Source organism: Coregonus lavaretus (assembly GCF_964263955.1).
Source record: "Coregonus lavaretus genome assembly, chromosome: 4".
Classification (NCBI taxonomy): Eukaryota; Metazoa; Chordata; class Actinopteri; order Salmoniformes; family Salmonidae; genus Coregonus; species Coregonus lavaretus.
The window spans coordinates 72,815,335-72,840,340 of NC_139991.1; the positions used below are offsets into that span (position 1 = coordinate 72,815,335).

Sequence of the window (25,006 nt, forward strand, 5' to 3'; positions counted from 1 at the left end):
ACGTGCTCCCTGATTGGTCCGTACTCTCTCACCATACACCGTCATTCACTCACCCCATTGAACCGCTTCGACTGCTGCGGCGCGTGGTCTGTCTTTACCTCTCGTGGATTGGTCAGAAACGTAAAGGGGTGGGCAATGCCGAAACTTCAGAACCTTGGATCTCAGTTATGATTGGACATGTATTCGGCACTTGGAAAACGGGGTGTCGTTCACAGGTACAGGACACTCGTCATATATAAATGGATTGATGTTTTGCATGTTAAAGTCAGTAGTTACTACCAAGAAAGTGTGAAGGGACTAAAGTTTGCCTGGTTATATAATTTAAGTGATAGACCACTTACTTTTTCAAGGTGAGTACACGGTTTTGATTACGGGATTGCCTTTCTCCAATCCTCACGAAGGTATACTAGGCTATAGCAGTATAGCCTACTATAAAAGTAATTATACCAATTGAATAGGCTACACCAATCTTTGGTTTTATGGAATATCTTATTTTAAACTAGGCAAAATGACGATAAAAGTTAGGCTTCTGTACACATGGGACAAGATTGTCAACTGAGAGTGTTCTGTCTGTGATGGATAAATCATCAGTATTCTGTTATTTACTTTGCTATCAAAGTTGATAAAGTAATCTAAATTGATATAGGATAGGAAACTTTGCTCCAAATTAGTAGCCTAAACGACTATTAATTTAGGTGCGTATCAACTTTGCTCCAAGTGAGATAATAATATAATAATAATATAATATGCCATTTAGCAGACGCTTTTATCCAAAGCGACTTACAGTCATGCGTGCATACATTTTTGTGTATGGGTGGTCCCGGGGATCGAACCCACTACCTTGGCGTTTCAAGCGCCGTGCTCTACCAGCTGAGCTAATGTACTAGTTAGATTGTTGTGGGTGCTGAATTAAATTGATTTGATGGTATTAGTAGAATAGATCCTAAATCTAATCTGGGATGCATATCGTGCTGCCAGGGTTTGCCCTGTTACAAAGTACCACTGTTATTACAAAGTAACAAACGTGGTACACAAGAGGAACTAGCGCGCTACATTGCAACATTCTACGCCGAACGGTTGTTCAGAGAATTCGAAGCGGAAGCTGGTCCGTCGGCTCTTTCGTCCGACTGTGGTCACATCGAGTTCTGACCTTATGATCTGGTTAGCTAGCCTCTAAGGACAGCAAACTGTCATCTTGTCATTACCCTATGATTGTAAGGTAAGATGATACCTATCGTCGATAGTTTTGTGAATGTTCTCGATGACTGATTATGTGAACGGACAGATTTTTTCCATAGCTAGTCATCGAATTTCCTAAGTAGCTAGCTAGCTGTCATCAACTAGAATTGGATGACATGGCTTGTAGAGACTGTAGCTGTAGTTAGCCTTGTTATGGCTATCCTTTTCACTATATTGTCTTCTGACACAAGTTGCTAAGTTACACTCGATGGCAGACCAACCATGGGCTTGCAGAGGTGGCTACCTAGCTTCGAATCCAACTCTCTTTCTTGGATTTTTATTAGCCAGCTGACGTTAGCTAGCTAGTGTAGAAAAAATCATGAAAAAAGGCGACGATAGAGGAAATAGTAACGCGTAAAGCATGCTTGCGCAATTACTCACTACTGCAAGACATTTCTCTGTTGATCACATTGTTTGCTTCCCTGATGATCAACACTTCCCCATTCCCTTTTTTCCTGCGTTAAAGTTTCTCAGTTTTCACCCCACCCAGTAGGTGGCGTCAATACACCTTTTTGGATGTAGTCCACCAATAAAAATTCTAGGAAGAAGAAGGCTGGTATGTTTTTCAGACTTCCCCTACAAACCAATGTAATCCTACAGTCAGTTTTAAAATGTCTACTCAGATCCCTACACAGGCTCTAGAGCCTGAGAGAGGGGAGTATCTTCCGCAGTGGTGGAAAAAGTACCCAATTGTCATACTTGAGTAAAAGTAAAGATACCTTAATAGAAAATGACTCAAGTAAAAGTGAAATTCACCCAGTAAAATACTACTTGAGCAAAATTCTAAAAGTATTTGGTTTTAAATATACTTAAGTATCAAAAGTAAATGTAATAGCTAAAATATACTTAAGTATCAAAAGTAAAAGTATAAATCCTTTTATATTCCTTATATTAAGCAAACCAGATGGCAAGATTATTATATATATTTTTTTATTTACGGATAGCCACTCCAACACTCAGACATAATTTACAAATGAAGCGTTTGTGTTTAGTGAGTCCACCAGATCAGATGAAGTGGGGATGACCAGGGTTGTTCTCTTGATAAGTGAGTGAATGGGACCATTTTCATGTCCTGCTAAACATTCAAAATGTAACGAGTACTTTTGGGTGTCAGGGAAAATGTATGGAGTAAAAAGTACATTATTTTCTTTAGGAATGTAGTAGAGTAAAAGTAAAAGTTGTAAAAAATATAAGTAGTAAAGTACAGATACCGAAAAAAATGACTTAAGTAGTACTTTAAAGTATTTCTACTTAAGTACTTTACACCACTGATCTTCCGACAGTATTCCCTGCAATGTTTCTGCTGTGAAGTACTGAAGTTCCAATAATATGTTTGCCACTTTCACAATGATATCTAGTCTCTTTGATTTTGTTGGAAAATTAGTTTGTCCTGTACAATTAATCACCTGCGCAATGAACGCAACAAAATCCACCTTCACCATTCGTATTTCAGAATCTTTTATCTGATGAACGACATCAACAGGCTGCTGGTTATCCACTGCCATAGCTTCATAATCTCTACTCTCTCAACAATTTTGACAGCCTCCGCATAGGAGACCTGCTCGACAGCCTTGATCCTCGCTACTTTGACCTCCTTCACCCTAACAGGGCACTCAGTGAACTCTGGAACGTGATTCCCATCACAATTGCAGCATTCTGCATCCTCAGACTCTTCAACACTGATATTCCGTCTGCAAATACTTGACCGGTGGCCAAAGTTTTTACATTTATAACATTGTAGTAGTTTTTGTACATATGCTCACAGTACGGGTTAATTGACATGCCCCAACTATTCTCGGCATGTTGTCCCTAAACCATGAAGCCTCGATATCCAGCGAGACGCCAGAGATGACACCTTTATTCGGCACCTTACTCTGAAAATTATCATTCTCCACTTTGTACATTGAAAGTTTATAGAGCCACAGAGCTTTCTCCTTTCGCTCTTTCGATACACATGTAATCACCGTGATACCACTCCTGGTCACTCTGAACGACTCCACCTTTCCCAATTCGTCAGTCACCATCTTAGTAACCGCAAACGGGTCTCCCAAATGAGCATCCTTATTCATGAAACGTACTCCAACCAGAAGCTGCTGTTCATTTCCAACTTGTGCTTTTTTTTTAGCTCCATTCTTGTTTATTACCGTCGTCCAGTCATTCTTACCGACTTCACTCACGCCAACAGAATCAAACATTGCATGGAGCTTCCGCCATTACACGACCTGCCACCACTGGGCCAGATTCAAGTTGGTCCATCCCCCTTCCATATTCCTCCTAACCCTTTCTCCGTCTCTCCTTGTAGCTAGCTAGCATATCCATTCCGTCCAACATCGTTCCCGCTTATCAAAGTACTACCACTTACCAGCCTCCCATGCCCTTTACCCTGTCCCTACTTAACATTTCATCTAATTAGAGATGAGCAGGCCGTGCGTGTGTTGCCAATGGGCTTGTGTTTTCATTTAGCAAGGAAGCCAATATTAGCTAGAAAGCTTCAACACACTGGGAGAACACTCAGAACAGGTGTTATGCAAGCTGTCATTTTCCCAGTTGATTTACATTCACCAAAAGTATGTATGTTTGAAATATTATGCAACCAATAGCAAATACCTTTGGATACCAGCTTCAGAATGAAAATCTGATCGGTTTTGTTGGAGCAATTGGTTAGAACACTAAATGTCTTTGTGCAGAAGGTCCCTTGTTCACACCCTGGTCTGGATAACGACGTGAACTACTCTGTTGCACTTAATTCTCAGCCCATATCAACCTATTGACCTCACATTCCACCTTGAATAAAAATCTCCCCATATTGACATCTCTCCAAAACCTCTCTCCAACCTTGTCCTCTCTCTCTCTCCCAACCAGCTCATACAGAATGCCTGGATCAGCCCCAGCCAACGGCGAGGCCACGTGGCCCAAAGATGTGGGTGTCATCGCCCTGGAGATCTACTTCCCCTCACAGTACGTGGACCAGGCCGAGCTGGAGCAGTTTGACGGCGTGTCCGCTGGTAAATACACGGTGGGCCTGGGCCAGGCGCGAATGGGCTTCTGCTCGGACCGCGAGGACATCAACTCCCTCTGCCTGACGGTGGTCCAGCGGCTGATGCAAAGGAATGGCCTCTCCTACGACCAGGTGGGCCGTCTGGAGGTGGGCACGGAGACCATCATCGACAAGTCCAAGTCGGTGAAGACGGTTGTGATGCAGCTTTTCGAGGAGTCGGGCAACGCGGACGTGGAGGGGATTGACACGACCAACGCTTGCTATGGGGGCACCGCCGCCCTCTTCAACGCCGTCAACTGGGTGGAGTCCAGCTCCTGGGACGGTGAGAGGCGTTGTTTTAACGTTGTGTTGACATCGTGTCAATGTTTTGTTGACCCTCCCAAGTGTGGTGTGTTTGACTGTGTGTGACTGTCTATTTTAGTCAAATTTTGGACTGAAGAACACACAAGGCGTAAGTCTGACACACTGCCTCTAAATGGACCTACCTTAGACTTAGTATGCTGACAATAGAATAACCTTAAATCAAATGTATCAGTCCATAATGAGAGAAGAAATCCTCTGTTATTCATAAATAATATTCTGTATTTGTGTTACTTACTGACATCTCTTTCTGTCCTGTAGGTCGTTATGCCCTGGTGGTGGCAGGAGACATTGCAGTTTATGCCACAGGAAGTGCCCGGCCAACAGGGGGCGCCGGTGCGATAGCCATGTTGGTAGGGCCCAACGCCCCACTGGCTTTTGACAGAGGTAGGTCAATATCCTACTGTGTGGAAATAGTTGATGTTGACACGCTGACTGAATCATGACTCCCCCAGCCTGTTTATTATAGACACAGTTCCTCTGTTGTTGTTTGTTAATGTCGTTCAGGTCAATGTCAGTTCAACAGTTGACACACAAGCGTGTACACACACACACACACACACACACACACAATATCACTCACTGCTCATCTTACTGACGAATACACAGCTTTGTTTACATTTCAACAAGCCATGTGTCAAAGACACCGCCAGTATGTTTCCGTCTCATGGATAGCCAGCCATTCATCCACTGTCTGTCTGAATATATTTGATGCTGTACAACAGGGTTGGGGTCAATTCCATTTCAATTCCAGTCAATTCAGGAAGTAAACTGAAATTCCAATTCCAATTCTCTTCAATGCATTTCAATGAGGAAAATGTGGAATTGGAATTTGGTTTACTTTCTGAATTTGACTGGAATTAAAATGGAATTGACCCCAACCCTGGTGTACAATGGGTGTAAAATGGTGCATCATGGTTGACCTTGCAGGTCTGAGGGGTACACACATGCAGCACGCCTACGACTTCTACAAGCCAGATATGGCGTCAGAGTATCCTGTGGTGGACGGAAAGCTGTCTATCGAGTGCTACCTCAGCGCGTTGGATCGCTGTTACTCTGTCTATCGCAACAAGATCCACGCACAGTGGCAAAGAGGTGAGAGAAATTATCATTTGTACATTTTATAAGATGCACTTTGCTTGTTTGATCATTGATTAAAAAAATAATTGTTCACTTCAATGCATCCACCATACCTATTCAACAGGCCTTGGTCAATTCAAACACTCAGGTTAATTCAAAACACTTTAGGCTGAATCCTAAGTAGGTCAAGTGGGCTTAAGCCAGGCCCATAGATCCCTTTATAGTCTAAGAAGTTAACTAAGGTTTACTAAGGTTCATTTCCACCGGGGCCTGAAATTGGTTTAGTGATAGTAGCCTGTTGCCAATGTCATCACAGAGAGTAGTTAGGTTAGGTACCAGATTGGACAGTGATCCTGAATACTTTGTCCTTGTGTCACCCACCTCTCTGTAGTATCAGAGACCATTTTAACAAAAGCCTGTATTTTCCCACTATCAATATCAATGTGGAACTTACCCAACCATGATCTTGATTGAATTCTTGTACGGCCTTTCTAGCAGACCTGGGTCAAATACATTTAGCCAAATACTTTCAAATACTTCAAATATGTGTATTTCAGGTGTGCTTGAGTTAGCTTATGTTGTTCCTGGCAACTGAAATTGAGGCAGCTCAGGTATTTGAAAGTATTTGGTACTGTAGTGTTTGACCCCGGTTTTATCATTGACCATCTGAGTAAAACTGTGTATTTTGTTTTTATATTAGATGAGTTTTATTAGTTACATGCACAGGGTCGCGGGGGTCAGGAGGGGGACAGGGAGAGCAGGTAGCTGCCTAGTGGTGGTGATTCAGCAGCCTGATGGTCTGGGGGTAGAAGCTATTGGCCAGTCTGACAGTTTTTCCCATGATGCACCTATACTGCCCGTGTCAGAGTGATTGAAGTGGGGAGAACAGGCCGTGGCTCGGGTGGCTGAGGTCCTTGATGATTGTCTTGGCCTTCCTGCGACACCTGTCAGTGTGGCTGAAACATGTCCTGTGTTCTTCACAGAGGGTGTGGACAAGCGTTTCAGCCTGGAGGACTTTGGCTACATGGTGTTCCACTCTCCCTACTGCAAGCTGGTGCAGAAGTCCTTAGCCCGTCTGGTGCTCAACGACTTCCTCAGCCACCCCAGCCCCAACACAGAGACTGGACCATTCAGTGGCCTGGAGGCTTTCAGGTTAGAACCTTCAGGCAACGTATTATCAATGTAGTGCGCTACTTTTGATTGGTCAGAAATTACGATAGATATATTCTCACACACATCTACAATGGCACATTTATTCAAGTAACTTTGATCCTCCAATCATAATCCAACCAAGATTACCCTAACTCCTGGTTGGAATACTTATATACAAAATGATTGAACCTTTATTTCCATAGGGAAGTCCCAGGGAGCCCTGCTTCACAAAAATGCAGCAAAAATACCAATTACATAATAAGGAAGTTACAATTACAACAACAAAGATGAGAGCATGAGAAATTAGAAAAAGCTCAAATGCGATATTGTTCCAGTTTGTCCCCAGAATAGCGTTGAAAACAGCTCTACATATACTGTATATATTACTCTAAATGGCTCCATCCTTCTCTCTGTGTGCTGAGCAGGGAGGTGAAGCCGGAGGAGACCTACTTCAACAGGGATGTGGAGAAGGCCTTCATGAAGGCCAGCACGGAGATGTTTGACCAGAAGACCAAGGCCTCCCTCCTCGTCTCCAACCAGAACGGCAACATGTACACCCCCTCCGTCTACGGCTGCCTTGCTTCTGTAATCGCACAGTAAGTCTCCTATGAATCAGAGTAAACTAATTGTACATAAAGGTACTACTTGAAAGACTACTTGAATTACTACTTGAATTAGTCATTAGAAAGAAGAAATGCACATAACATTAGTGTCATTATTACTGTGTAATTATGCCTGAAAGGACAGTGTAACAACGTTTGTAATTACTCTTTGTTACATTGTCCTTACTGACCTATGCCTAAGCACAGTGTAAATACAGTATAACTGTGTTATTACAGTAGTTGTTATACAATACTTACAGAAATAATGACTCAGTACTGTAACAATAAGGACACTGTAATTAAGTGTTGCTGAAATTATATAATTATGGAGAGGCACACGTAGGGAGTGTTTGCGTGTGTGTGTGTGTGTGTGTGTGTAACACGTTTTTTCCTGGACAGACACACACCTCAGCACCTGGCAGGCCAGAGAATCGGCCTGTTCTCCTACGGCTCAGGGTTTGCCGCCACACTCTACTCCCTCCGAGTCTCCCAGGACGCCACGCCTGGTAGGTTCACCTCACACTGGGGTCCGTCACCTGTATGGGACGGGGGAAACGCCTTGTCAACAGAGATGGGTTCCACTGACATTTACCCTCCAGGGGACTAGAAATGAACCTGTTGCCCCCTCCCTCTAGTCTTGACACTTCTTGTAGATCACTAAGGATTAGATGGGTGGGCAAATGAGGCAATAGAGCCACCTACCTTCTGGGAAAGAGAATTGTCTAGTGCTAGGGGTAATGGATTGAGCTGGTTGTTTTTGGACTGAGCATTGGTTATTTAGTTGAAATATGAATGAGTAGGTATTGGGAAAGTCATGTGGTCTTTCCTTGGGTCTGTATTTATCGTCTGTTGGTTGGCCGTCTCCCTCCCTCAGGCTCTGGATTGGATAAGCTCTGTGCCAGCCTGTGTGACCTCAAGGCCAGACTGGACTCTAGGAGGAAGGTGTCACCTGCCATGTTCGCAGACAACATGCAGCTGAGGGAAGATACTCACCACCTAGGTATGTCTGCACACACACACACACACACACACATACTCACACACACACACACACACACACACACACACACACACACACACACACATACTCACACACACACACACACACACACACACACACACACACATACTCACACACACACACACACACACACACACACACACACACACACACATACTCACACACACACACACACACATACTCACACACACACACACACACACACACACACACACACACACACACACACACACCCATACTCACACACACACACACACACACACACATACATACTCACACACACACACACACACACACACACACACACACCCTTTCATTTGAAACCATGTCCGTCCCTTTCCCATCCAGCACCTTACGTGCCCCAGGGTTCTGTGGAGGAGCTGTTCCCTGGGACGTGGTACCTGACCCGAGTGGACGAGAAGCACCGCCGGGAGTACGCCAGACGCTCCCTGAATGACGACCTGCCCCTGGAGGCTGGCCTGGTCAACTCCACCACAGCCACTGAGGTACAATACAATTGTATTGTTCAACGTAAATCGGAAATTAAATAATTGATAAATTAAATAATATTCCCAACCCCTGCAGTCACTACTCATACATATTAGAGGCTGGAAGCAGCACATTGTATGGAGGCTAGGTCACTGAGAGACATTTAGTTTGCATGCAGGCACCACACGTAAAAAGAACTAAATGCACACAGAGACAGGGGAAAAAAACTAGCTTCAATGTAACATTCACCATTGTTCCATATTCAATCATTATATTAGCTACATAAAAAGTGACATTAAAAAGCATGAACTGATTTTTCCATGTTGCTTCCTTGTTCCCAGCAGCACATCCCAAGCCCAGTGAAGAAGATGCCCCGCCTCCCCGCCTCCACAGCTGGTCCCGAGGCGGTCACCGTTAGCAACGGGGATCATTAAGCTAAGCTTACCTCTGTGAGGTACAGGTAGACATGGAGGACGACCAACAAAGGACATCGGAAACACAATTGTAATGCTAGCAGAGAGGACCCCCGTGCACCATCTTCTCAGATATGTTTTCTAACTTATTGCCGAATGCTGCGTAACACTAAGCTATTTAACTATCACATCTTCAACCATCATTGCTCTCAAATATGTAACGGGGAGTAATATTATATGAAATGTGCATGTTCCATTGGAGGCATGGAAAGGAAAGGTGTTTATCAAGGTAGCAGACATTCCTGGAACTAAAGTCCTCAAGATTCCACATAATTCAGGGTGAAAATGTTGATCCGATTTCGGCTATTAAGATTATTTTACATAAGTTTGCATTTCCCTTTTTCAAAAAGAATAAAAGAAAGTATTTATAGCCCAACAACTTCAACAAGCTCTTTTGATTTAATTTGGACCCATTCTTTTATTTAAATTATTTTTTATCTGGGGGGGACCCCGAGTGGCGCAGCGGTCTAAGGCACTGCATCGCAGTGCTAGAGGCGTCACTACAGACCAGGGTTTGATCCGAGGCTGTGTTGCAGCCGGCTTCGACCGGGAGACCCATGAGACTGTAACTAATTGGATATCACGAAATTGGGGAGAAAAAGGGGGGGTAAAAAGTATCTTACTTATCATGGTGCAAACTTAACAGTGGAACAAAAAACATAGTACATTTATTTGATCCAGTTGTTGACATTCTGAGAAGAAAAGTAGAAGGGATGAAAAGTAGAAGCTCCATTTTAAATAAACTGTTATCTTCACTCTTGGCACCAAGAGGAAATGGAAATGGAAGCTTGAGATACATGACTGCCTGCAGGCCTTTGGGGATAAAAAGGGAAGTGGAGCCTCTTAACTCTGTTTATCAAATGCTGCTACTACCATTGCAACTTGCTGTAATGACTTGAGCTACACCCCTACTATACGTTAAGCTTGACCGCTTTCAGAATACCTCCATTTGCTGTATAGGGGAAATATAATCATTAGGTGGGTGCTTATATTTGTCCTATTTCACACGTGTGAATTGGAAATGAGTTTTTTGCATATCTTAACACCCCCTGAAAAACCCTCGGGAGAGTGGGGTCACGGCCAGGGATCAGCCATTATTGACGGCGACCCTGGAGCAATTAGGGTTAAGTACCTTGCTCAAGGGCACATCAACAGATGTTTCACCTACTCGGCTGGGGGATTCGAACCAGTGACCTTTCAGTTACTCGCCCAATGCTCTTAACCGCTAGACTACTAAGAGTCTGATTACCTTCTCTTAGGACTCTTTGTTATACCACCATGAACAAATATCAGGGAAGAGGGACTGAACGGTCTGAGTTACATTTACAGTCATTTAGCAGGCGCTCTTATCCAGAGCCACTTATAGTAGTGAGTGCGTACATTTTCATATTTTTTTGTACTGGTCCCCCGTTGGAATCAAAACCCACAACCCTGGTGTTGCAAGCTCTATGCTCTACCAACTGAGCCACAATTCAACAACACGTTTAAATAATGTGATCAATGTTTTCTGCGGCGGTGAATGCACTATAGACTAAAACGGTGAAATGCCTCAATTGAGCATGACGTTTTATCAGAGCTTTTATTCTCGCCAGGCTCTGAAAATCTATACAATATGTAAAATAACATTTTGTTTGAGTTCGTGTTTGTCCTTAAATATCTTTTTAGAAAACATTTCAGCAGATACATCTATTTCATGGAATTACGTAAATTGACATGGTCAATTTAGTCTCAGTGCTGAAACTTTGAAATCAGTTTTAAATGACATATGTCCTACAAATGGTTGGAATATTTCTAACTCTATACATTTTTGAATAAGTACCTTAGAAAAGGCTTTGAATGGAGAAAATGTTGGCTGCTCATCGCTCCTATGTGAGACCCATTCAGGTTTCCCGGTACCATCATACGCATACAATAGTGATGAACCGATATGTAATTTTTGTGCTTGATTTCTTTGCAAAGTTGCAAACTTAAGATGAGTTAACTCAGCTTGTCTTTAGGAGTTATTATCTGTTCTGTCATCACCCTTTTCACATTATCGTGCCGACCCAAACGGTGCTGGCATCCGAATTGTTATTTTCACATTGTTCTTTCTAGTGCAGTTCTATCAACTGTGGTGGATTTGTCACCAGGCCACATCGGTACTGCTTGGTTCAGCTTGGCTCGGCTCAGTAGTGCGAAAAGGGTATTAGTGTTGCACTCCCCTTCGGTTGTGTCAAACTACTAATTCTGGAAGCAGCACATTTCTAGGGATCGGTCACAACTGCAAATTACATTGGGGACGTTAAGACACGCTGAGTGTGCCTCAGTCACAATGTTAACTGCAGAATTCCAAAATACACAGTGGGTTGCCTTTCTACGTCAGCTTGAGTGGACGACACGTGAGGGCGAAAGGGCAACTATCATATTTTAGGTCTGGCATATTGAAATACTTAGTTAGGGCCTTCATGTCAGAAGGGCAACAACAACTAACAGTGTGTGTATGAGAAGTTCTCGTGAAATGTAAGTTCTCTTTCTATGTAGTGTGCAGAAGAAAGTCATGTTCTGTGTCTCTACGATGTGTCTTTCCTTACTAGACTTAAGGGAACAGATGCTGTCCTGAAAGGGTCGTGTTTCCTCTAAGGTCTCAAATGTTTTTTTTTTACACTGACAGGGATGGGACTAGTTATAGACTGTAAAGAAACCCAAATCTTGACACAGGCAGAAAATGCTCAGGCAGAAATACCTGCAAACATCAGCCTTCAAGGGAACAGTGTTGGAGGCATACTTATTTTTCTTTCACATAAATGTTTTGCATTTCCTCTGCAACGTTGGGCGACAGAGATGCACACGGGGCTCACTTATTGTCAATATCCAATCTCTCAAGTTTGAGAAGCCTTACAATAAGCATGTACTAAATGTAGAAAATAGCTGTTCTCATAATAATGTACAGATATTTTAACTTTTAACAGCCAAGATAAGTTGCCTCTATGGTTATATTTGTGTACGGCTGATGTTTACAAGTTTCTCTGAGATCAGATAATAAAAAATAATAATTGGTGAGTAATGTATAGTACTAACTGTATGATTATTTATATTTGTAGATATAAATAAATTGGTGTCTGATCAAGTGTCTCTTTTATAGAAACGATCTGTATAGAGATTATGTAATAACAATGTATGTAGAGATGTATTAAGAGATGAACTGAATAATAAATATCTGTTCATTTAAAGTGACTGGTTCCTGCTCATTATATGGAAATAGGCTGGGGGGGTATCCAGATTTCCATACATTTATAGATGAGGTAAAGAGGTCAATAAAACTCGACCAAAACAATGGAAATGCCATGGAAATGTGTTGGGGAAAGATGCCTTAGGGGAAAGATCCCGAATCTCCTTATTGTCCCCCAGCAAACTTATCCTACATTTAGGGTATTATTTATATGTGTATTTCCCACTATGTTGAGGTAAAAATAGGAGTATAATGCTTGTATGGATGTTAACCCCAATACATGTTCATGTCATCGTCACCAATCAAGTGCATTACAGTTAAAAACAACTTTGACTACCACCACCGATTTCTCTATGCTAGCTATGCTACCAGTTTATACTGTACGAACACGAGTTAGCATTTAGCAGTCACTTCTTCTAAACCTGAAAAGGGACAACTTCTCATTGTTATGCAGCGAAAACAGCCAAATATATCAAAATCGGACTTTAGAAACCACATTGTAGGCCTGTTACAATACATCAATAATGACGGATTGAATATCCATCCACTTTGCTAGTTCAGATTTGTTGATTTTGCGCTAATCCAGCATCCTTCTATCCCCCATGGTCTGCGTTCCATTCCGCATCTATACCTTCCTGATGTGCTACCACAGTATTCAGTATTTTATACAATGGGTGGGTCTAATCTTGAATGCTAATTGGTTAAAACCACATTCCAGCCGGTGTCTATTCCACAAGTTACCACCAGCTAAATGTATGACATTAAAATGCCTATTTTCTCTGTTCCATCTGCGCAATCCACTGTCTCATCAGCCCAGCCAGGTACTTTATGAACTTCATCTCCACTATAAAAAGCCTCTACACATTATCTCACATTTCGTTTAGACTAACATTTAGTAGTCCGGGTAGCCATGATTAGCTGTTCAGGAGTCTTATGGCTTGGGGATTGAAACTGTTAAGAAGCCTTTTGGACCTAGACTTGGCGCTCCGCTACCGATTGCCGTGCGGTAGCAGAGAGAACAGTCTATGACTAGGGTGGCTGGAGTCTTTGACAATATTTAGGGCCTTCCTCTGACACCGCCTGGTATAGAGGTCCTGGATGGCAGGAAGCTTGGGCCATACGTACTACCCTTTGTAGTGCCTTGCGGTCGGAGGCCGAGCAGTTGCCAGACCAGGCGGTGATGCAACCAGTCAGGATGCTCTCGATGGTGCAGCTGTAGAACTTTTTGAGGATCTGAGGACCCATGCCAAATCTTTTCAGTCTCCTGAGGGGGAATAGGCTTTGTCGTGCCCTCTTCACGACTGTCTTGGTGTGTTTGGACCATTATAGTTCGTTAGGTGATGTGGACACCAAAGAACTTGAAGCTCTCAACCTGTTCCACTACAGCCCCGTCAATGAAAATGGGGCGTGCTCAGTCCTCCTTTTTTTCCTGTAGTCCACAATCATCTCCTTTGTCTTGATCACGTTGAGGGAGAGGTTGATATCCTGGCACCACATGGCCAGGTCTCTTACCTCCTCCCTATAGGCTGTCTCATCGTTGTCGGTGATCAGGCCTACCACTGTTGTGTTGTCGGAAAACTTAATGATGGTGTTGGAGTCGTGCCTGGCCATGCAGTCATGGGTGAACAGGGAGTACAGGAGGGGACTGAGCATGCACCCCTGAGGGGCCCCCGTGTTGAGGATCAGCGTGGCAGATGTGTTGTTACCTACCCTTACCACCTGGGGGCGGCCCGTCAGGAAGTCCAGGATCCAGTTGCAGAGGGAGGTGTTTAGTCCCAGGGTCCTTAGCTTACTGATGAGCTTTGAGGGCACTATGGTGTTGAACGCTGAGCTGTAGTCAATGAATAGCATTCTCACATAGGTGTTCCTCTTATCCAGGTGGGTAAGGGCAGTGTGGAGTGCAATAGAGATTGCATCATCTGTGGATCTGTTGGGCGGTATGCAAATTGGAGTGGTCTAGGGTTTCTGGGATAATGGTGTTGATGTGAGCCATGACCAGCCTTTCAAAGCACTTCATGGCTACAGACATGAGTGCTACGGGTCGGTAGTCATTTAGGCAGGTTATGTTAGTGTTCTTGGTCACAGGGACTATGGTGGTCTGCTTGAAACATATTGGTATTACAGACTCAGTCAGGGACATGTTGAAAATGTCAGTGAAGACACTTGCCAGTTGGTCAGCGCATGCTCGGAGTACACGTCCTGGTAATCCGTCTGGCCCTGCAGCCTTGTGAATGTTGACCTGCTTAAAAGTCTTACTCACATTGGCTACGGAGAGCGTGATCACATAGTCATCCGGAACAGCTGATGCTCTCATGCATGCTTCAGTGTTGTTTGCCTCGAAGCGAGCATAGAAGTGATTCAGCTTGTCTGGTAGGCTTGTGTCACTGGGCAGCTCGCGGCTGTGCTTCCCTTTGTAGTCTGTAATAGTTTTCAAGCCCTGCCACATCCAATGAGCGTCGGAGCCTGTGTAGTACGATTCAATCTTAGTCCTGTATTGACTCTTTGCCTGTTTGATGGTTCGTCGGAGGGCATAGCGGGATTTCTTATAAGCGTCCGTGTTAAAGTCCCGCTCCTTGAAAGCGGTAGCTCTACCCTTTAGCTCAGTGCGGATGTTGCCTGTAATCCATAGCTTCTGGTTGGGGTATGTACGTACGGTCACTGTGGGGACGACGTCATCGATGCACTTATTGATGAAGCCAGTGACTGATGTGGTGTACTCCTCAATGTTATCGGAAGAATCCCGGAACATATTCCAGTCTGTGCTAGCAAAACAGTCCTGTAGCTTAGCATCTGCGTAATCTGACCACTTCCTTATTAACCGAGTCACTGGTGCTTCCTGCTTTAGTTTTTGCTTATAAGCAGGAATCAGGAGGATAGAGTTATGGTCAGATTTGCCAAATGGACGGCGAGGGAGAACTTTGTACGCATATCTGTGTGTGGAGTAAAGGTGGTCTAGAGTTTATTTTCCTCTGGTTGCACATTTAACATGCTGGTTGAAGTTAGGTAGAACAGATTTAAGTTTCCCTGCATTAAAGTCCCCGGCCACTAGGAGCGCTGCCTCTGGATGAGCGTTTTCCTGTTTACTTATGGCCTTATACAGCTCATTCAGTGCAATCTTAATGCCAGCATTGGTTAGTGGTGGTAAATAGACAGCTATGAAAAATATAGATGAAAACTCTCTTGGTAAATAGTGTGGTCTACAGCTTATCATGAGATACTCTACCTCAGGTAAGCAAAACCTAGAGACTTCCTTAGTATTAGATTTTATGCACCAGCTGTTGTTTACAAATATACACAGACCGCCACCCCTTGTCTTACCGGAGTCAGCCGTTCTATCCTGCCGATGTAGCGTATATCCCGCCAGCTGTATGTTATCCATGTTGTCGTTCAGCCACGACAGTGAAACATAAGATATTACCGTTTTTAATGTCCCGTTGGTAGGATAACATTGATCTTAGGTCGTTCAATTCATTTTCAAATGATTTAACATTGGCTAATAGGATTGATGGAAGAGGCAGTTTACTCGCTCACCGTCGGATCCTTACAAGGCACCCCGACCTACGTCCACGATATCTCTGTCTCTTTCTCATGCGAATGACAGGGATTTGGGCCTTGTCGGGTGTCTGTAGAATATCCTTCGCATCCGACTCGTTGAAGAAAAAATCTTCATCCAATACGAGGTGAGTAATCGCTGACCTGATATCCAGAAGCTATTTTTGGTCATAAGAGACAGTGGCAGAAACATTATGTACAGAATAAATTACAAATAACGCGAAAAACCACACATAATTGTACAATTGTTTAGAGGGCTGTAAAACGGCAGCCATCTTCTCCTGCGCCATCTCATCAGAGACCTGTCTATATAAGGTCCCACAGTTGACAGTGCATGTCAGAGCAAAAACCAAGCCATGAGGTCGAAGGAATTGTCAGTCGAGCTCCGAGACAGGATTGTGTCGAGGCACAGATCTGGGGAAGGGTACCAAACAATTTCTGCAGCATTGAAGGTCCCCAAGAACACAGTGGCCTCCATCATTCTTAAATGGAAACGTTTGGAACCACCAAGACTCTTCGTAGAGCTGGCCACCCAGCCAAACTGAGCAATCGGGGGAGAAGAGCCTTGGTCAGGGAGGTGACCAAGAACCCGATGGTCACTCTGACAGAGCTCCAGAGTTCCTCTGTGGAGATGGGAGAACCTTCCAGAAGGACAACCATCTCTGCAGCACTCCACCAATCAGGCCTTTATGGTAGAGTGGCCAGACGGAAGCCACTCCTTAGTAAAAGGCACATGACAGCCCACTTGGAGTTTGCCAAAAGGCACCTAAAGACTCTCAGACCATGAGAACAAGATTCTCTGGTCTGATGAAACCAAGATTGAACTCTTTGGCCTGAATGCTAAGCGTCACGTCTGGAGGAAACCTGGCACCATTCCTACAGTGAAGCATGGTGGTGGCAGCATCATGCTGTGTGGATGTTTTTCAGCGGCAGGGACTGGGAGACTAGTCAGGATCAAGGCAAAGATGAACTGGAGCAAAGTACAGAGAGATCCTTGATGAAAACCTGCTCCAGAGCACTCAGGACCTCAGACTGGGGCAAAGGTTCACCTTCCAACGGGACAGTGACCCTAACCACACAGGCAAGACAACACAGGAGTGGCTTCGGGACAAGTCTCTGAATGTCCTTGAGTGGCCCAGCCAGAGCCCGGACTTGATCCTGACCGAACATCTCTGGAGAGACCTGAAAACAGCTGTGCAGCGACGCTCCCCATCCAACCTGACAGAGCTTGAGAGGATCTGCAGAGAAGAATGTGAGAAACTCCTCAAAAACAGGTGTGCCAAGCTTGTAGCGTCATACCCAAGAAGATTTGAGGCTGTAATCTCTGCCAAAGGTGCTTCAACAAAGTACTGAGTAAAGGGTCTGAATACTTATGTAAATGTGATATTTCCGTTTTTTTTTTGTTGTTGTTGAAAAACCTGTTTTTGCTTTGTCATTATGGGATATTGTGTGTAGAGCATGGCGCTTGCAACGCCAGGGTTGTGGGTTCGTTACCCACGGGGGGCCAGTATGAAAATGTATGCACTCACTAACTGTACGTCGTTCTGGATAAGAGCGTCTGCTAAAATTACTAAAATGTAAAAAATCTAAAATGTAGATTGATGAGGGGAAAAAAACAATTTAATCCATTTTAGAATAAGGCTGTAATGTAACAAAATGTGGACAAAGTCAAGGGGTCTGAATACTCTCCGAATGCACTGTATATGGTTAAGTTGAAATTGAACACTTATTTTCTAAATAAGACCATTACATTTTGTATTATGTTAAGATGATTGAGTGACTTTGATGTCTATTTATGTGACTTACTATGGTTATTACCAACATTAATTATTTATTTTTATTTATTTTTATAAGATGACCCCTAAATTAACCAAGGAGAGGACAAGGACATACTGTATATAAACTAAATCAAACAAGATCCTATAAGATACCAGGAGTATCTTATGAAACTAAAAGAAAGATATCTCAAGAGAAAAGAAAGTGGTGAACTGAAATCCATCTCAAGGAGACCAAAGAAACAGAAGATCAACTATCCAGAAAAGAGTGGTTATGGAGTCATACCTGTCAAGGAACACACCACCACACTCACCTGAAGTCTTACAGCTACAGAATGATGACCTACCTGCCCCTCAAATGACTCCACATCTATGTGATTGTTTTGGCCCACAGACTGTGATAATTCAACAAACAGAGGCAGACAAAGCACAACCTTCCACTTCCACCTACACAGCACCACAGCCATCTCCTAGCTCAATACAGCCCATTGCAGGCATACTGTACATGAGAGACTGATTGGAAAGTGATGTATGATGAAGACACTTACCCTGGTATTATACAAGATGTTTGTATTTGTATTTGTATTTATTATGGATTCCCATTAGCTACTCTTCCTGAGGTCCAGCTAAATTAAGGCAGTTATACATTTTTAACATTTCAATACATTTCCAACAGATTTCACAACATATTAAGTGTGTTGATGCAGAGAGCTCTAGTCAAGACTATGAGTGGTGTGGGAGCCAACCGATTATTTTTGGCCAATGAGAGAGGACATTGTATGCTACCAACCAGAGAATATGCTTGAGCTTGTCCCTGAGCCTCATCCAGTGACAAAACGGCATATGATGCTTGATGGTGCAGTCTGAGGATATTTGCTCTCTCATTAAGCAATAGAGTGCATTAAGGGCAAAACCTAATATTGAGTGAGCACACACCTGTCTCATGAGTCTGAATCAATAGACTGCAACCAGTGAACAATAATTTGTTTAATGTTAACCAGTGTTTCCAACCTTGTACATGTATTTCTGCCTAATGCACTGAATCCCAGAATTGTTCTAAAATATGTTTTAAGTTCTTGAGGCATGTAACCTTTGTTTTTTGAGGTTTTGAATGGTGTGTTCTATGTCTTCAATAAAATTAAACATGTACAACTGTGACATTAAAGTGTTGAATGGTATTTTTCATCAGTTGTTTTATATGAAATGTCCTTTCCACCACACTCTGTCATTATCACAACGCTAAGTCATTACCACAACTCTAAGTCATTACCGCAGCGCTCTGTCATTACCACAACGCTAAGTCATTACCACAACGCTAAGTCATTATTTATAGAAAATATTCTGATAGATAAAAAGCAGTTTCAAGAGGTTTTATTTTATTTAACATCCAAAAGTGCCCGTATTTGCAAAATACAACGCTAAGTCATTATTTATAGAAAATATTCTGATAGATAAAAAGCAGTTTCAAGAGGTTTTATTTTATTTAACATCCAAAAGTGCCTGTATTTGCAAAATCAACCACATATGCCCACCCACCCAAACACACACACACACACACACACACACACCACATACGCTGCTGCTACCGTCTATTATCTATCCTGTTGCCTAGTCAGTTTACCCCTACCTATATGTACATAGCTACCTCAATTACCTCGTACCCCTGCACATCGACACCGTACTGGTACTCCCTGTATATAGCCATGTTATTACCTGGTACTCCCTGTATATAGCCATGTTACTACCTGGTACTCCCTGTATATAGCCATGTTATTACCTGGTACTCCCTGTATATAGCCATGTTATTACCTGGTACTCCCTGTATATAGCCATGCTATTACCTGGTACTCCCTGTATATAGCCATGTTATAACCTGGTACTCCCTGTATATAGCCATGTTATTACCTGGTACTCCCTGTATATAGCCATGTTATTACCTGGTACTCCCTGTATATAGCCATGTTATTACCTGGTACTTCCTGTATATAGCCATGTTATTACCTGGTACTCCCTGTATATAGCCATGTTATTACCTGGTACTCCCTGCATATAGCCATGCTATTACCTGGTACTCCCTGTATATAGCCATGTTATTACCTGGTACTCCCTGTATATAGCCATGTTATTACCTGGTACTCCCTGTATATAGCCATGTTATTACCTGGTACTCCCTGTATATAGCCATGTTATTACCTGTTTTTTGCTCGTTATTATTATTCACTGTTTATTTATTCCTCATGTCAATATATATATAAAAAAAATTGCATCTTTTTATGAACTCTGCATTCCTGGAAAGGACCCGTAAAGTAAGCATTTTACTGTTAGTTTCTGCACTTGTTGTTTACGAAGCATGTCACAAATACAATTTGAGTTGATTTGTTGCACAACTTTTCCACCATTTTAGACAGACCTGTACACCTGTAGACGCAGTTATACCAGATGGTGGCAGCATTTCTGCGGTTTTCTAGAGCAGACGCAAAATGACATTCCTTGCTGACCAATTGTGTTTCAGACCTGATGGAGAGGACCCATAAAAACACGTTTGGGAACACAAAAATAGTGTGCTAGGGGAACCTTTTATCAGTGGCCGATTTTCAATTTGCCTATTGTTATGATTTCCTTTCAAATTATGTCAAATAGGTTATATTAATTGCTGGCTATACTACCATAAAACAGTAGGCTACTTTGAAGTTGATCTATTTGCGGGTGAGGTGACGGATGTAACCTAATCTCTACATTTGGTAAGTAGTCGACTTTTTAATATAGGGTTTGTTAGGCTAGATGTGTCATTCACGAATAATTCTGTGACGTTGCGCTGTAATAGGAAAGTTGACGTTGATTTACACAAAATCCACAAGTTCTGAGTCCCCCTGATACACCGCCCCATGCCTGCATCATAGTGTCGCTGAAGGGTGGAGTTTGTACCACAGCCTCTAAAGAACGGGAATAGGGAGGGAGTTGAAAAATCTCTATCTGACATTTACCAGCATTTAGAACATAATTTCTGCTGGAGAAAGGGATTTAATTTTGATATTTCACCTTTTGAAAGCGGGGAATCTTCGTGGGAATTGGAACTAAGAGGTGAGTCGAGTAACAACTTATGTGTTTAGTTCAGAACTATGCCCTGACTGCGCGTGATGTGAAGTCCGATTTGGAAGTTTTCAACTCCTCCATTCTCTAAACTTCACCGAGTTATGCCTTCCGAATAGTTTGAGGGCCGAATGCTCTTCCTCTTGACAACTATTTACGGGGAGTAGCCTAGCCCTAGCTTATCTCTAAAAATGACATTGAAACGACAATGTAACAATACGTAAACTAAACATTGTACTTCGATTTCCGGAGCTTTGTAACTAGAGAAGTGTTTTAATACGGAAGCGAAACTGTGCATAGTGCCTCAAGGCATGAATACATGCATTACAGATCAGTTCTTGGCCTTGGCCAATGGCTCTTAAAAAAAATTCAAAAATAAAATGAATTTGTATTCATTAAACACATGGCACGCTGTACATTTTGGTATGCAGTGAATTTGCCCTACAACCATACAACTGGGTTAGCCTACAATCATAGCAAAATGTAGCCGTGTCACGTCCTAAGTCTCTAGACTACATTAAGGTGTGTTAATTCGTATCATTCTCACTGTTGGTTGGCTCAGCCACTGTCATCACCACCACCACCACCACTATATTCATATTCTGGCCAGCCAGACCGAGTTGGGTTGCTGTCTGAAAATAGTTTACCTAATTTGACTGGTGGTTCTTAAAACGTTACATGAAGCCAGAATATGGGAGCCAACCTGTATGAACGTTTGGCTATTTGGCTTCAAATAATAAGCTAATGTATATGTAGTTCACTGCAGTCATTGCATAACCCAATGCCTTTTGCACCCTTGCTTTGTCTATAGAGAAGCCTATCTCACACAGATTCACATTTCAAATACGTTTTCAATGTTCTAGTTTTGGTTGATTAATCTTTTTCCATTGTTGTAGTTCGGATTGCCATAACTTCTTCAATAATCTTCAAGGCCTTGTGTGTGTGTGTGTGTGTGTGTGTGTGTTCTGCAGTTGTCAAACAAGCTAGAGAAAATATGCAGCCTCTGGGTGTGAATTCCAACACCAAGATGGGGTGTGGTGTCACCATTTCCGTGTGACAGAACAAACTATGGAGCTGGGGGGGACACATGCGCCTCAGGAGAAATGGGGCCAATGAATAGCTTGCAATGGGATTGATATATGCTTGCAGGTGAGGGATTTGATAGGGCCTAGCTAGACTCAGGGCCTAGCTAGACTCAGCAGTTTTCAGGTAATGCTGCAGGGCATGTTTCGCGTTGCTACATGTAAATGTTCCCTGGGTAGGCAGTAAGACACACAATGAACTCCAAAACAGAACAGTGCTTCTACATGCTTGCTACATGGAGATCAACATGTGCCTTCTAGATTTCTCTGGCATTAGTTTTAGGTTCGTACAGTCTACTCTTTTTTTAATTTTTTATATATATACAGCTTTCTGTGTTTTTATGCAATGCTTATCGACACTATAACGTGATTTTAATACAATGTATCTTATTGTGGGACTTGTGCTATGCCGAGTTCTACAAATTGTCAACTAGTACATTAAATTAGATGAAACATTTCACAGTTATTGTTTCAACGAGAAAAGAATGAAGGGAAGTCCACACATTATAAAATGATAAAAGCCAACAACCACTGTCCTTGAGCAGCGCACAGTCCCTCGTCACAGTGGCGTGACAGTTCGGCGGGCAGCGGGACGGGTGCCATTTGAGAAATTGCTCATGACACAGCAATCATTATAATTTATTTGAGGCTGGTCTAGGCCTGTAGTCGGTCTCGTGTGACTCTGATAGTGTCAGAAGCTTGGTTTTGCCTGAGGCTCTCGACTGTTTCGCTCTCTGTTACTCTTTTAATCGGTGGTTGAGAGAGCATTCAGTTCAATCATGTCTCTGTGCTTGTATTGGGAATTTCAATTCTGTTTTTTGAATGTGTGCCTCGTTTTTAGGCTATTGAAATAAACAGTCATTGTTGAGCAACAGGGAGGGTAAAGGCGTTCTCACAAAATGTCATCTGTCATGTTTGTACTTATCTGGTTATTTCATAACGTTCACAAGAAAGTGTTTATAACTGAGAAAACAAGTGGATGTTGTAGTCTAACCCTCATAGCTGGAAATGGTCCATCCATAATACTAATGTTAGGCTATTTTATATTGTTTGATTTCTCAGATGGAAAATCCAACCAAGCCAACAAAGCCACTAGTCATTTCAGCATCAGATGAGATATTTTGTTTTTCTGTGACCTAGAAGCCAACCAAAGCCTTTATTAAAGACAGGATGCCAAACAGGACTCATGTATCTATTGAACACTTTGAGGGGATAAACCGACCCGCCAAGTGAGCGTCAATGAGGAGTTGAGTGATTCAGCCCAACAGCATGTTTGCTTTATTTCCAGGTCTATTTTACCCATGTAAAGCAAGCTGTTGTCAGTATCAGAAGTTAGTCTGGGTGCATTTTAAACTAGAAGTGCACTTTCTAGTCATTCTATTTCTATGGCGTGCACTGTGCGTGTTCATCATGAATTATGTCACTGGTGTCTGCTGATCCATTCCTGGTTTGAATCTTGACATGGCTTAGTTTGTCTAAAGCTATTCATAAGAGATCACACGTGAGAACAATGAAGCAATGTATTGCACATGCACATACATTTTGGTATTGTAGAGCCACTGTTGCAAGTGTCTCAGTCAGTGTATTTAGGTCCAGGTGTTACAGAAGCCGGAAATGGGCTATGTCCAAAATGTGTGCTCTACTTTCTGCCCCAGAAATTGTAAACCAGCTACACTGTTTCCTTTCAACATCATGTAGGCTTTGAAAGGGAAAGCCACTCAATGGCCTCCATTGCCACTCCATTAAAGTGTGAATGGCAATGTGTGATGCTGCCGACGGCTGTAGCCAGCTCTGCATCAGACAAAGGCAAGGCTAGGAGCAGCATGTGCCGCAGACTCTCCCCTGGGTAACAAGGTTGCTATTGAGGGCCACAACTGTGTGGTATTGTAGTGGGCTCTGGGGGAATGAAGGCCTCCTTTGTCCTCGGGGTGCGTGGGTGCTGCAGGAGAATCCTGCTGATTCCTCAGCAGGAGAGAGGTGGGTACGGGGTGAAGTTTCCCTTAGGTACAGATCTAGGATCAGTTTCCCCTTCCCCAATCCTTACCTTAAGCATTAGTGGGGAAAATGCTAAACTGGCCCAAGATCAGCGTCTAGGGGCACCTTCACACTACATCAGAGAGGTGCGCTGTGGGAGGTGCCCCTGCTCCGCCTCTGGATCTAGCCTGGTCTCAGATCGGTTTATAAACAAGTGACCATAGATGTTGGCTATAAAGCACTAACATCTGAGCCCAGCTACTCTGGTCTGTCAACATATCTGAGCCCAGCTACTCTGGTCTCTCAACATATCTGGGACCAGGCTTCTCTGGTCTCTCAACATATCTGGGACCAGGCTTCTCTGGTCTCTCAACATATCTGGGACCAGGCTACTCTGGTCTGTCAACATATCTGGGACCAGGCTACTCTGGTCTGTCAACATATCTGGGACCAGGCTACTCTGGTCTGTCAACATATCTGGGACCAGGCTACTCTGGTCTGTCAACATATCTGGGACCAGGCTACTCTGGTCTCTCAACATATCTGGGACCAGGCTTCTCTGGTCTTTCAACATATCTGGGACCAGGCTACTCTGGTCTGTCAACATATCTGGGACCAGGCTACTCTGGTCTGTCAACATATCTGGGACCAGGCTACTCTGGTCTGTCAACATATCTGGGACCAGGCTACTCTGGTCTGTCAACATATCTGGGACCAGGCTACTCTGGTCTGTCAACATATCTGGGACCAGGCTACTCTGGTCTGTCAACATATCTGGGACCAGGCTACTCTGGTCTGTCAACATATCTGGGACCAGGCTTCTCTGGTCTCTCAACATATCTGGGACCAGGCTTCTCTGGTCTCTCAACATATCTGGGACCAGGCTTCTCTGGTCTCTCAACATATCTGGG

At 43.2% G+C, this 25,006-nt stretch overlaps 2 protein-coding genes across 4 annotated transcripts in view; both read left to right on the forward strand.

Moving 5' to 3' along the window:
* Window positions 1-214: 214 nt before the first annotated feature.
* Window positions 215-12,623, forward strand: hmgcs1 (3-hydroxy-3-methylglutaryl-CoA synthase 1 (soluble)). Of its 3 annotated transcripts, none has more exons than XM_084160438.1 (10): window positions 215-350; window positions 4,102-4,559; window positions 4,859-4,984; window positions 5,528-5,692; window positions 6,661-6,829; window positions 7,255-7,425; window positions 7,831-7,937; window positions 8,306-8,431; window positions 8,801-8,958; window positions 9,283-9,797. In XM_084160438.1, the coding sequence occupies exons 2-10, from the start codon at window positions 4,112-4,114 to the stop codon at window positions 9,373-9,375; spliced, it is 1,563 nt and encodes a 520-aa protein (XP_084016564.1). In that variant the 5' UTR covers window positions 215-350; window positions 4,102-4,111; the 3' UTR covers window positions 9,376-9,797. The 3 variants fall into 3 exon arrangements, with proteins under 3 accessions (XP_084016564.1, XP_084016562.1, XP_084016563.1); XM_084160436.1 differs by lacking the exon at window positions 215-350 and adding an exon at window positions 1,110-1,219; XM_084160437.1 differs by lacking the exon at window positions 215-350 and adding an exon at window positions 1,133-1,219 and having other exon boundaries at window positions 9,286-12,623.
* Window positions 12,624-20,872: 8,249 nt separating this feature from the next.
* tln1 (talin 1) overlaps window positions 20,873-25,006 on the forward strand; it is a 137,309-nt gene continuing 133,175 nt past the window's right edge. The window contains 1 exon segment of the mRNA XM_084160439.1: window positions 20,873-21,030. The gene's annotated coding sequence lies outside the window, so the exon portion shown is untranslated.